The following is a 14,669-nucleotide window of genomic DNA, read 5'->3' as shown; positions in this document are numbered from 1 at the left end:
CAGTGTGCGTAGCTGACCTGCAAAAGCACTGCTTTTATATGGGAGGTACTGGTTCTGTCTCTAATCATCCTTAGCTGACCTTATTTTAGTAGAGGTAATGATGCATCTCAGAAATTGCTCACTTGAGGAGTCCTGTTCAGACAGTTATAAATGTATCTATTAATGTTCTTATGCTCATCTGTAAATACCAAAAATAACTTAGATATTTTGAAATTCTACTTAGATAAAACCAGACTAACAATATACTTTGCTAAACTTTAGCTTGAGATCTGTGTTGGCTCTTGTGGAAAAGGAATACACACCAAAAAAGCCAGTTTTGCAGGATAGGATGGGTTCAATTTTGTCCTGAGGACAGGAATTAGAATTCAAAGTCAGTTTGTAATGTTTGTTTTGCTGATAATTACAGCTCTTTGGATTTTTAATAATTTATTTCTTGCAGACAAGAAATATTTTTTTCTATATATTTACCTGAAAGAAAAACAAGAATCAACATATTTGAACTGAAATTAGTGTTAAAATAACTGTGGCAATTATCTCATGTCAGACCATTTAAAACTTTTTGTTATAGTTAGTTCACAAGGTAGATAAAATATAATCTGATAGCTTTCTGAAGAGAAAATGGATTCATTTTAGGTATGTAACCCTAACTGCCTAAAAATTACAGACTTTTGCAGGAGAGAAAAAACTTTTTAGTGTTTTATGAGCATATTTAATTTGTTAGTAAATTTTGATAACTTTTACATTAATTTTGGATTTTTGTTTTCTAGTATTTTTTTTTCCCCAGATGTTGTAGCTGTCTTGTTCTCATTCCTAAAACTCTGACATGTGCTTGTGGCTAATTATAAGTAATCTTTAGTAGCAACATAAATGTGCAAAATCAGATTTGTTAAGAGAAGACTGTAGATTTATCATCCTAATTCAAATTTAAGGAGAGTTGAGATTATTGGAGTTCAAAGTAGGCTTTTCGTTATATAAGTTATTTAAAAATAAGACTTCTTTGTTAGAACCTTGAAGATGGCAATCTCAACATAAAACAGGTGCATTTGAATGAATTTTACTAGTGACTCCCTCTCAAGTATTTAATTGTTTTGGTTCCTAGAAGACCTCACAAGAAGCGGCAAACCTTGGTGGATGAATGATGCATCTGCTTTTCCAGCTTCACTTCCAGTCAATGACACACTAAGTAGTCATAGTCGGCAGAAGAGATCTGTAAGCCTTGAACGGTTTGTGGAAACGCTGGTAGTAGCAGACAAAATGATGGTGGGATACCATGGTCGCAAAGACATTGAACACTACATTTTGAGTGTAATGAATATTGTAAGTTTCATCCTTCTCTGTGTTCGTATCAATACATATGTACTGTAATGATAATGGACCTGTCGAGTGTTTATTTATTGCCAGGAATAATGCCTTAATATATGTACTAGCTTGCAGGAATGAACAGTTAAAATACTGAAAATCTTAGCATTTTGGGAAAAAATGCAGTACTTTTTCTGTCAAGATGTATGTTGTGATCACTTTTAAATTGTTGTCTTTAATATTGAATTCAAATAATTATGTACAGATTATACAGTTTTATTCTGCTTACGTCGACACTCTAAATCCTCATTGTGCTGGATGATTTATGAAACAAGGTATAAACAGTTTCAATTGAAAAGTATGACTCAAAAGGGTTTTTTTTTACTGAATATTTTTGTCAAAAATAACTTGTATTTAGGTGACAGTGATACCTTACATTATGGAACTACATGAGGAAATTGGGTTAATTTTTAACCATTTAGGAAGCAAGTAGTGTTTCTTGTCTGACTTTGTGCCTTTTCTTATTTTCTGGAGGTCAGGTTGCCAAACTTTATCGTGATTCCAGTCTAGGAAACGTTGTGAATATTATAGTGACACGTTTGATTGTCCTCACTGAAGATCAGGTAAGGACTGTTGGTCTAAGCTTTATACCTGTGAAATACAAAGCACATTATTGTATAATACAGAGTTCATTTAGTTATAGCTTGAAGTGGCTGCCTCTCAGTACAAACCTATCATGTAATTTTTCACTACTTTAATCAAGATGAAGCAGTTCAAATGAATATTCCTCGTGTATCATCTCAGAGATATCTATTCTTACTTCAGGTGATTATTATTACACCTTCGGGGATGTCAGTTTTATTTTTAGATCTATATTTTGATTTTTTTTTTTTTTCTGTATTGACATAATGATTATTAAAGTTGGAGCAGAAAGAATGATGGTTCAGTAATACACAGCTGAACTTGGGGTCAGATTTTACAGAAATAAAATTTGGCAAGAAGAGTTTATTCCTAGAAACCACTGCTTCTAATTATAGTCCCATTTTAGTTTTCAGAAGGCTTAACAACTGACCTTAGTAATTTGTTTGGAACATTTCTGGTATGCATGTTGTATTGCAGCCAAACTTGGAGATAAACCACCATGCAGACAAGTCCCTCGATAGCTTCTGTAAGTGGCAGAAATCCATTCTCTCCCACCAAAGTGATGGAAACACCATTCCAGAAAATGGGATTGCCCACCATGATAATGCGGTTCTTATTACTAGGTATGGTCATTATAAGTATTGTGTTTATTTTATTTCTTGTAGCTTTCTTGTTCTTAGCATATGTATGTCTAGAGGCTAGTTGCAAAGTAATGTAATTGGTAGGTAACCTTAAAAGGAGGAAAATTAATTGATGGCTTGTCTTAAATATATCAGATTATTAAAGTTTAGATTAAGAATTTGGAGCAGTAAGATCTGCAAATCACTTGCTTCTGCTGTTATTTTCGCTTCCTAATTGCCAATGCAAAGTATTACAGTAGAAAAGATTGATCCTATTGAACATTTTATACTTTGATAATTGGAAAGAGTTAATAAGATTGTGGAGAACAAAACAGGAGGGAAAATGTTTTGTTAACCATGTAAAGTGTTTTTGTAAGAATTTCAAGCCAGAACTTCAACTAGTGTAACTGTATTTCTCTGAAAACAGGTTCTTGCAGATTCCGGCAATATGAGACTCTGCTTTGTAGCTGGTTTGATTTATTATGCTTAATTAAGATGAGAACTGATGATTTTAATAGGTAGTGTCAAAGCCTGCATATGTGCCCATTTGTTTGCTTCTATTTCATTGTTAGTGTGATGAATTCAAGAAAACCTGCACTGTAAGCTTGAGATCCTGATAAAGGCATTTGTGTCTGTCCCTTTGCAGTTAGGGGTAGGCAACTGTACTTTATTAGGAGATAAGTCTCACTGTTGTTTAAGGGCACTATTTATTCTTTTCTGTTTTGTTTAAGTAGCAGCAGATGCAACAGCTCTAATTTGGATTAGGATCTTTTTATTATGATTTCTCCTTTCCAGGACAAACTGTTGTATGTAACCTATTTTGGAATCACTGCATTCCCTGCAGAAAAATTGAAATAAAATAATGCATCTTCTGTATAATTTTGCATAAAAGTTGTGAAAGTTTGGGGTTTTTTCTGAGGGAGGTGGTGTTTTTTCTTGGTTTTGTTTTGCATAATGAACAAATCTTTTTATTTTTGAGAGGAAATAGAAGCTAGTGAATCACTTGCATGTATTTTGTATTCATAGTTCAGATATAATTGTTATGTATGGTCTTAGTAAAAATCAGAGTGTTAAAATGCTGAAGTGATTCAGAAAGCTTCTACATTTCAAGAAGTATAAAGAAAGATTAAAGTCTAATACAAATAAATTGAATGAAATTAGGAACAAAATAATTGCATTCTAAGGTCTTAATTTTTCACAAAGGCTTTTGTTTATGATCAGTTTTTTTGCGTATAAGTAATTCCTTCTCTAGGACTTGTGAAACTGAATATGTGTAATCCATGGGTGATGCAGTTGTGTCAGTTGCATACATACTCATAAGTTGTATTGGCAACTCTGTATATAGTCTGCTATGGCTGACTAACGTGACACTTTGTTGGTGTTACTCTGGCACTACAAATCACAGTTGTTTTCTGTCACAGTTGTGCTTTAATATATTTTATTACTGTGCATTCTGTACTGGCTTCCCTGATGTGGTAGGTTGTTCCCAGTGTAGCTATGAACAGTTCTGTGTTCCAGACAAAAGCTTAAGCCAGTGTTAACTCGCAGGCCTCTAACTGTAAAGTAGCAAATTTTGAGAGAACATCAGTAATACCTATTGAAAATAACTTTTTTTCATCAAAACGCAATAAATACTGAGGACTTTTTTTTATTCTTCATTGTGGGGGCTGTAATTATCTAAGTATGTAGCATGTGTATGCCGTCTTTTAAAAGAGATGTAAGAATTTTATAACTTCCTAGTTTACTTCTAAGAAGTTTACACTTCTAAGTATATACCTATATTTTAAATCAACAAAGTACCTCAGTGTTGTGTCTGCAGGCTAGTAATACCTACCTTTATAAGGTTCAGTTATATATGCTTTCACAACAAAATGCTACTATTCATTTATTTATATAATAATTATAATTCCTTGAAATTCTCATAAGGGCTACACTAATCAATTTGAGTGGATAAATCAAGCTTTTACTGAAACTGCTAGCTATCCTGGCTCTTACTAATAAAATGAATCAGCTTATGTGAAGAATAGGTAGTTCTTTTTTGGGTTGGAATGAGTAAAGACATATTTACATTCATATAAACATGTAAGTCCACTAACTTTAATAATTCTAAATGAATTACTGAAATGGGGATATACTTGTTTTCATTCTGTTGTCTATCTTCCACTTGATGAACCAGATTTAAGGCATTGTATGTGAAAGAGAAGGATATAGCTATGGTTCTTTAAATTCATAGTGTACTGGAGAGGTCTTCAGTAATCACGTCTTTCCAAAGGAATTTGAGCCTATATTACCAAACATTAGGATACTTTTTAGCCACTCCAATAGTATTTTGAAAGCAGTTTCCTGAATCTGTCCCACTGATGCTGCTCTGCTTTGTGTGGAGTAATTACATTTTTATTGACTTTGACACTGGAATCAATTTTTGCTCATTGTGTGTACTTCTATTTTATGGAAAGTAGGAAAGTTTCACTTCAACATTATGAATAGTTTTGTTTTGATTAAAACCAGATTTTTCAGTAAGTATTTTGATACTGAGTATTTCAGTATCAATTTTGATGTATTTGAAAATATTACCTAGTCCTAGTTAAGTATTTAAGTTTGCAACAACAACAGTCTTTATCTGAAATGTGGGGCAAAGGTTTTAAGAAGATGAGTCATTATCTTCAATGAAGACAACATGTCAGCTTTTCTTTGCAATTCTTCCATGTTGCTTTCAAAGATGACATGGTCTGATCTGGGAAAAACAATATTAAGGCTGCTCGTTCCCTAGGGAAGTCTGCTTGATCAATGCAGATAGTTCGTATCCTAAACAAGCTGTATGCTAAAACCAGGTAGCCTCACTGGAGTGGAGGTTTGCCAAACTGATCTCTTAAGTCCCTTGGAGGCGTTGCCGTGCCTACTAAGCCACCAGTCTTTGGACAAGAGCCTGGTGTTTGGTGCCTGGCGTGTGGGCCTATCTGTCGTGGTCCTGCAGCCACCCTCCAGTCTGCAGGGTTGATACTTTACTAGGTGCATAGGGAGTTGCAGAAAACTTCTTATTTACTAATTAAAAATAATGCAGGCCAGAGACTGGTCTAAGTAAGTCCTTATATTATGTACCACCTACATTTTTCCCATAAGAGAATATTTAAGTCTTAGACTTCAATGTTTTATCCTGAAATTGTCCAAGTTGGGTTCTTGGAGGCAGGTGAAAGTAAAATACTCAGCAGGCAGACTTGAAGTATGAGGTTGCTTAATGGTGTAGTGCTGTTAACACAATGTTGTCTTTTTTTTGTGAAGATTTTAGATAAACCTAATGAATCCTTAAAATTATTTTGTACTACAAAATAGTAAAAATAGGAGAAAAACTTGTATGGATCTCTAATCTCAAATCCTTGGGTAAAAAAAAAAGCTCTTGCATTTGGTTCCTGTGTTCCTGCACCATTATGTGATAATCTTGCTTTTTAGCATAATGTCAGATTGTCAGATAATTAATTTTGAAAGCCACTGTAAATCTTGAGGCTTGTGCATCCCACCTGGTGTAGAAGTATCAATTTGCCTTTTTGAAGTTAGTTCTTATTTGGTGATTTGTTTTTTTTTTAATCTTCCCTGTTAGGCTGCTTCTTCTTTTTGTTTCTTCAGAAACTCTTTTAAGAAATAGGGTCTCCATAGATTGCAAATCCACAAAACTTTAGAGCTACAGTGCACAGCTGTTACTTTATTTTTACTAATATTTTGAACAGAGCTCCTCTTCCATTTCAATCAGTTGCTTCCTTCTCTTGATCCTTAAGATCATAAAGTAGGAATTGCGGTATTCCTTAGCAATACCTTTGTTAACTATACCTTATGAACAGAACTATTCCTTTTCCTATGTACCTGCACGGAATGGTAAGGGTCAGAGGCTTGGATTCTAGGTTACACTTTGTATCAGGATTGAAAAGGTGAAAAATTTTTTAAAATGCCTTTTGTTTTTCTGTTAGACTGTAGGAATTCTCTAGTGCTACATTTCTCTGTAGCTCAAGAGAGTTAGTTTGATTTGTCCAGGTACTAAATAGCTGTTTATCCAAAGGATGTGTGACTGACTCTCTAAACTTTGCAGCAATAGTGTTTTGCTGCTGAGAGGAAGATTACTTTGCCTCCTGGTGTGTTAGTAGATCAAGTAAAAAGGCATACCAGACAGGCCATAGAAAGGAAGGTTTTAGGGGGAAGTTGAGGTGTGTATCTTTAAACGGACAGAATCTGGTCTTTGAAATGCAATTGTTTTAAACAGAGAAACATTTGAAACCTCACTCACTTAAGGAGACAGTACTTCTCAAAAATTCTTGAATGAAATGTCATCTACTGTTGGTAGTTCACACACCATGAGTTTGTTTTACGTTTTAAGAAGAATACAAATTCACTACGTTTGACAAAAGCATTAAGATCTCTTTGCAGCTAGGGTGCTTTTATGGGAACATTCCTTGCAAAACGCTTCCTAGAATTAATTTTAAGACGCAAACCTGTGTGGTTTTTTGTAGATACACCTTCTGAAATTCTTAACTTAAAATACCTTGAAATACAAAAATCTTTTACTTGGATTGAAATCCACTTAAGTTCACGAGTGGTTTACTACTTTAGCAACAATTAATTCCACAGCCCCACTGAACTGATACTGTTGGAAGAATCCTTATTTGATTGAATAAAGAATCAGAGCCGTAAGATGTTTTTATTGATTAAGTCAAATACACCTGGATTTGCAGTTTTACTGATGAGAGTAAAAATGTTCAGTACCACAGATGGTAAATTTTTTCTATTTGTCTGGGTCTTAAGTGGGTTTGTATATGTTAATACTGTGAGATAGTGAATGAGCTCTCTCTTAATAGACACTTATATTTTTGCCAGGTATCACTGTACTTGTAACTCATTAAGTAGGTGTATTGCTAAGCAGTGTGGTATGGCTGCTGTTAGCATTAACACCAGTGTTAGTATGTGGCATTTCTCTAGCAACGCTATTGAAGCCCATATGGGAGGCACTGGCATTGTTACACAGTTGGTGGTTTTTTCAATTCTTTCAAGGAGAGAATTTTACAGAATTGGTTTATGTTTATGGTTTATCTTATATATATATAAGATTAACTTCAAAATGCTTCAGTCGGTTCCTCATTCACGTGCCCTTACGGGTAAGGGGCACTTTCGTTGTCTGTGAGATGCATCCAATGTGTAGGCCAATGCTGCCTGTTTTTCTTAGGGGACAGAAAGTATATTTAAATGGCAGCAATTCTAAACTCCTTGTAAGTCCTGTGGTTCTAAGAACAGAAATGTTTCTGACATTGCTGTAGATACTCAAGAGGAACAAAACGTTTCTTGTTTCGTTTTGCATACCTGTGTAGAGGTGACCACAATCATGCCTTTCATTTTTTTAATAACTTTAAGAGTTTTTAAGCAGCCGGGGATGGTTTTGTAGTTGCATTGTCCAGATAGCAGTCCTAAAAGGAAATTTGTTTAATGGAAATTGTTGCCCTTTTTCATGTCAGTTGCCTAAAGGTTAGTAATATATTTTTATTCTGTAATAGTAAGTAACATTACCACATCAGGTTCTGCACTAGTTAAGGCATTTGGTAGTGAGGTGAGGCCAACCAGCCAGGACTCTGCACATTCCTTTTCTGCTGCAGGTCCAAGATTGTTATACTTCTTTTCTGAGGCATTTTTCCACTTTTCTTCAGGGCTTCTTAACTTCTTGCAAAGATTCCTCTTTTATACAAGGCACTCTGACCCTGCTCTGTGAGCACAATTTCCTAGCTTTGTCCAATAAATCTGTAGATCTTGAAGCACTTCTGTTCTCATGAAGCCTTGTCTCCGATCCTCATCCTGTGGCTAATTCCTCTGTTAGTGAGAAGAGCTTCAATTTCAAGCAGTAATTCTGTGTCTTGTTTCTTACTTGACTCTGAAGTCCATTAAGCAGTTTTCACCCTTGTTTATTGTGTAGCCTTTTAGCTTGTTCTACTGAAGTTCCTTGAAATGAATTTAAGCCCCTGACAGGAGACTGTGTTTCCTTATTTGATTTTTGTGCAAAAATTGTAACCGTGTGCATTGACTTAGTTTTCTTGTGACCACATGTGTAAGATTACTTCACTGAGGGAGAGGTTTGAAAAGCTGATTTTCAAAAAAAAAGGCATATACTGCCCTTAGTATCTGTCTCTGCAGATATATAAAGTATAAGGAACCAGCTTTCCAAATAATAGCACTAAATTCCCATTCATCTTTGTTTCCAAGGGAATTGAAGGGATCTAAGAGGAAAAAATGTATCCACATATTCAAAATTATGTATTTGGGAAAAAAACTCAAACAAAACTGAAATGTACTAGGGCTCTGCTCAGCAGACTGAGGAAAGTGAGGCATTTTATTTTGTGTGGTGCTTCACACAGGAATATTAACAGCAAGGTTTCTATACAGGGTGTATTCCTTACACTCCTTTTTAGAGACCTGCTACTGACCATTTGAATCAGTCATGTTGCTAGATGTGGCACCCCTGTCATAGCTTTTATATTCTTACTTGTGTGTCAAAACCATGTTTGGTGTCTTTGCTATCTACTAAGGCATATTCTTTGGAATGATGACGCTAAGATTGACAAAAGAGAAATTGTGACTGAGACATGCAGCATAACAATTGTGAGCCATTACAGCAATACATGATCTGTGTGTACATGATTCACTTTAGATAAATCCAGATCTCTAGCCATGTTCCAAGATTGCAAGTGCTGTGGGGGGATAAACCTATTCAAAGATTGCAGGGAAGAATTCTCTGTTATCCATTTTCGGTATGTCTTTTTGTGAGGTGAGAGTCTGTAGGTTGTGACATGATAGAAATCAATAGATAACACAGGCAACAGAAGAAAACAGCAAGTAGTTGGGAATTAATAAAATCCCTTGGCATATTGTGTAATTCTCCTTTCTGTGACAGTTATAATCTTGTTGGGTGGGTTTTTTTACTCCCCCACCTCATGTTAGCAGAATAAGGTTGGAAATATTGTTCAGGTGTCCACTCTTGGCTGAGAATTTTTTTTGTTAGTGCTTTTTTGTTTGGTTGTTTTTTTTTTTTTTTGAGGGATAAATTAGGGTAAATTTTATCTTTAAACTTTATTCCTAGATTTTGTAGCTGAAAGGAATCAAATAGACTCTGTGGGATTTGAGAACAATGTGGAACAATAAAGTAGCTAGAATGTGAATCTGAAAAACTCCTTATTGCATGGCAAATGTCAACCAGCAGGTTATTTGCAGCTAATTAATAAGCACAACGTGTGAGTGGAATGTTTTCTAATCAATAAAAAGGCTGTTGTTTTTAATTTCTGATGACATTATTTGACTCTTAGTGTACAGTTGGTTGGCTACAAGATGTGTATTCTGATTTAATTTATAAAATTTGAGTCTCTGAGGGTGAAAGGATGGAAAAGGTATGAGGTATACCCAGAGTTTGCCTAATCCATTCCAGATGGACAAAATGTGTTCAAAGTGTGCTTTACTTAATACCAAATCCAGAAGAGTGACCAATGTCGTAGAGTAGAGCTCAGATTTTTATGCTCTGACTTGAAGTCTGAAAGTTATTTTCTTTTTAATATTTTTTATTAGATTGATTAAAATAAATTATACAGAATAAAAAATAGTAAAAATAATGTCCTCCTCTCTCAACTGAAGACAGAAATTTTGAGTGTAATTCCACAAGCTTATCTTAAGATGTGCTCACTGAGGGGAGCTGGTTACATGCCTGATGATTTTCTAAATTGGAAAACTTGAGAATATCTACCAGCACACAGGATAAGCAATGCAATTCATAACTGCCCCAGTTAGAGTCTTCCTCTAAATGTGGAAATGAAACTTCTGGCAATTAAAAATGCATCAGGATAAACCTATAAAATGCCAAACTACATATGCTGTTGAGAGTAATGGTATATTAATGTCTTCTGTAGTTTACAAATAAATGTTTCCAAGCACTAGATTTACTAGAGAAAGAAATAATCCAGTGAGAAATACTTTTTTATGTTCTATTCCACCCCCCCCCCCCCCATTTTCTTTCTCCAGGCATTCACCTTCTGAGTTGCACAAAGGGTCATAAAACTATTCAAATTATAGTTTTTCCAGGAAATGTTTGGTGGTAATAGTTTGGGATATCTGCTAGAACACTCAGTTACTGCTTGGCCAGATATCTGACACAGGGCTTTCTAGCAGTTTGAAATGTTGTATTTTGCTTTCTTTTTTTTAATGAAATACATACACTTGTTTAAAAATCTCTCATTTTTAAGTTTTCTTCATAGTCTAGGTAGAATCCTTACCTTCTATGTTCTTGCCTTCTCTTGCTCAAGTATAATATTGAGGCTGTTACTATTTTCATAACCTACAATGACTGGCAGAATAATACATTTGTTAGTGAGTATTTTGTTTCTCATTCTTAACAATCCAGAAGAACATATCCGGCCAGTTTATTCGCTGGATTTTCACCAATTTCGGATTTTGTCTGTGATCTGTTGCATAAATTCTGTCTCTTGCCACACATGAATATATACTACATTTTCATGTTTTCTTCACATTTTAAACATGAATTTGGGCTATTTAGCTCAGCTTTACAGCTAACTTTTATTAGATTGATTATACATAAGAGTACATTAAAAACGTGGTTTTAACTAGGACACTGGTTGTAAATTCATTCTTTTAGTGGCAACATCATATCTATTTAATTTTAGTATTCACTATTCTCTAGTTTTTGATAATTTACACCAATCTTTCCTAATGAGGGGCATGATTCTTTATGCTTTGAGGTCAATTGCAGCATACCCATTATTTCAGTTGGATCTGGATAAAATTTCAATTTGAATTCGTGGCTGGTTCATTTTAATTATGCAAATAGTGAAGTAAAACCTAAACTGATCAATGTCTGTTCCATGCTACTTAAAACTTTCTGAAAAATGTTGCAGTGAAATAATAAAGTAATGTGCATCAGTGTCTTAACCTTTTTAAAGTTAGGTATGGTATTTTCTCTGAAGAGTTATCCATTTCTGTATTAAATTCATGGCTTTTATAAACTTCCTAACTAATTTTTAAGTATATTCAATGTGTTAAGTGTACTTTCCAAAGTGATTAGCGCTACTTACAGTGTTTTTTTTGGTGATTTCTTTTTCCCCCTGCTTGCTTGCTCTCCGTGAATTCACAGCAAAGAAGTGACACTTGAAGGGAAGTGTCTGGAAATTTTCCAGTCAAAGAGCAAGTGTGAATAGGCAGGAGCAGAGGATATTACAGAATCATCTTGAGTAAAGAAATAAATTGTAGTTCATGTCTGCAGTTGTAACTGTTGTGTTTCATAATGTATGATGAAATGTAACTTTAGTAGCTATTAAAATTCTGACAGAACTGGATGGTGGAAGTAAAGTAAAAATCTGCAGTTAATATTCCATGCTTGAATATTTTGTAATTGGCCTGCTGAACTAATCACGTGTGCAGGGTTAATTGGTACTGAAGCTGATTTTGAAATCAGATCTGCTAAACAAGAGATAAATTTTTTTCTAAACACAAATAAAATCAAACTCTTTTGATTTCAGCTCAAATACAAAGGTTCTAGTGAATGAGAAATTTGATAGACAAAATAAGAAACCACATTTGTTTATATGTGGTATATTCAGAATTAAATTACTGCCTGTGTTGCATTCCCAATTATTTCCTTAACTGACACTTCTACTTTTCTAAAGATAAATGTTTTACAGTCATTACTGTATGAAGCAAGTGTAAAACACATGTTATGCAGTCTTTGTTATATAAAGCTAAGTCTGGAAAATATGGTTGCTGGGATATAAAGACTGAGATAACACTGAGAACTAACTAAAATTCTGGTCAAATCTTTTATTTTGTCACAGCCTGTGAAAGAGCAGTGGCCTGGCAAACTGTAAAGCATTAAAAGTGCAATTATAAACACATTTAATGACTAGCAAGTCTTATGTAGATTTGCTCTTTCATACACTATATTCCAGTTCCTCCTACCATTATTTTTTCTGTTTTCTTGCGTTGCTGCCACATTGACCTATTATCAGCAGGTGAAATTGTGGCAGTGGGAGTATTCCAAATGGGAATGTACTCCACAAATGCAAAAATTTCTGGGTTTTTTAATGCTTTAATTCTTACTTATTTTTAGATTTGTAAATCTTTGAACTACTGAATTCTAGCCTTTACTAGCTGTATGTCTTCTCATCAATCTAATACAGGCCAGCAATAACATTATCAACACTGTGAATAAAAAAATCTCTTCTAATACTGCATTATCAAATGTCATTCTTAGATCACTAGTCATTCATTAAACATCCAAACATGCACTTACGCAAAAATCTAGGTACTCCTAATTTAAACTATTAATATACACTATATATAGAATTTCAAATCTGTATTGAAGCAATCTATGATACCTGCTCTACTGCGGGCTGATGGGGTCCATCTGTCAGAGTGGAAGAGGAGCATCTTCAGTCATAGGCTTGCCAAGCTGGTGCAGAGGGCTTTAGATGGAAGTTGCTGGAGGAAAGAAACCTCATTTTGTTCCACTCCCTACCAGTTTGATCCCAGGGCCAGCAAGAGATGCCCAGAGCTTGGAGAGAGATCCCAGGTCAGCAGGAGAGCATGTGAAGAGCAGCACAAAGGAATCCCAGCTGCTCAAGCCAGTAAGTTGGCTTCATCCTTCATCGAGGACCTATTTAAAGTACCTCTGTGCTAATGCATTTAGCATGGAGAATAAATGAAATGGAGTTTGAAACCTGTGCATGCCTGCAGGGCTATGGCCTTACCAGTTGCAGAGATGAGTCCTATGACTGAGTGTCGGAATGGAATGATCAAGGCTGTTTGGAAAAGCAGGCAGAGGAGACAAGCAGAGGATGTTGCCTGCTATGTCAGTTACCAATTGGAGTGCATGGAGCTCTGCCTGATGATCGATGGAGAGCCAACTGCATGCTTACAGATCGTGATCAAAGGGAAGACAGGTGACATTACAGAGGGGATCTGAACAGGAAGACCAAGTAGATGAGGCCCTCTGTAGACAGATAGGAGCAGCCTCATGTTCCCAAGCGCTGATCCTCATGTGTTGAAGGGCCACTCAGCTGTTAAAGGGACAACATAATGGTACTGTGGGATAAAGACTTGCATAGGGAAGAGGGGCCCAAGAAATCTGCTTAATATTCAAGGATCCTCTCTTCTAGGTCAGAGGCAATGCATCCTAACAAAGAGGAAGTCTGGCAGAAATGCCAGGAGGCCTTCAAAGATGAACAAGTAGTTTCTGGACAAATTCAGGCACAAAATATAAGCCTGCAGAGGGTGGAAGCAGGGAAAAGTAGCCTGGGAGGAATACAGAGAGATTGTGTGAGCAGCCAGGCATCAGATTAGGAAAGCTAAAGCACTGATAGAATTAAGCTTGCTGAGGGCTGTCAAGGGCAACAAGAGAAACTTCTCTCAGAATGTCAATGATAAAAAGAAGATGAGGGAAAATGTGGGTCCTCTCTAGAAGGAAGCAGGAGACCTGGTTACCTGGGACATGGAGAAGGCCAAAGTACTTAATTACTTTTTTTCCTCAGTCTTCACTGGCAAGTCCTCCAGCCACATTGGCTGAATTGCAGAAGGCAAAGGCAGGAACTGGGAGATTATAGAATCACTGGCTGTAGGAGAAGATCAGGTTTGAGACCATCTAAGGAACCTGAAAGTGCATGAGTCCATGGGACCTGCTGGGATATATTCAACTGTCCTGAGGGAACTGGTGGAGAAAGTGGCTAAGTGGCTATTCATCGTATTTTTGAAGTCATGACAATCCATTGAAGTTCCAGTGACTGAAAAGGGGAAACATAAGCACCATTTTTAAAAAAGGAAAAAGAAAAGATCTGGAGTACTACAGGCTAGTCAGTCTCACCTCATGCTCGGTAAGGTCATTGATCAAATGCTCCTGGAGACTCTGCTGGAGCACATTGGAAAATAAGGAGGTCATTGGTGACAGTCAACATGACTTCACCAAGGGCAAATCTTGCCGGACCAATTTGGTGGCCTTCTGTGTCTGAGCTATAGTTTCGATGGATAAGGGAAGAGTGAGTGGCTCATATCATCTGCCTGGACTTCAGAAAAGCTTTTGATCCTGTCCTA

General features: G+C 35.8%; 1 protein-coding gene across 1 annotated transcript in view; it reads left to right on the top strand.

Annotated features, from left to right (window-relative positions):
• ADAMTS6 (ADAM metallopeptidase with thrombospondin type 1 motif 6) overlaps positions 1–14,669 on the top strand; it is a 148,865-nt gene that overhangs the window by 18,313 nt on the left and 115,883 nt on the right. The window contains exons 5-7 of the mRNA XM_069001962.1: positions 1,100–1,317; positions 1,839–1,922; positions 2,419–2,564. Coding sequence (XP_068858063.1) covers positions 1,100–1,317; positions 1,839–1,922; positions 2,419–2,564 — 448 coding nt within the window. The remainder of the gene's footprint in view (positions 1–1,099; positions 1,318–1,838; positions 1,923–2,418; positions 2,565–14,669) is intronic.

This window comes from Aphelocoma coerulescens (genome assembly GCF_041296385.1).
Source record: "Aphelocoma coerulescens isolate FSJ_1873_10779 chromosome Z unlocalized genomic scaffold, UR_Acoe_1.0 ChrZ, whole genome shotgun sequence".
Lineage (NCBI taxonomy): Eukaryota > Metazoa > Chordata > Aves > Passeriformes > Corvidae > Aphelocoma > Aphelocoma coerulescens.
This window is presented reverse-complemented; position numbering and strand designations above follow the sequence as displayed.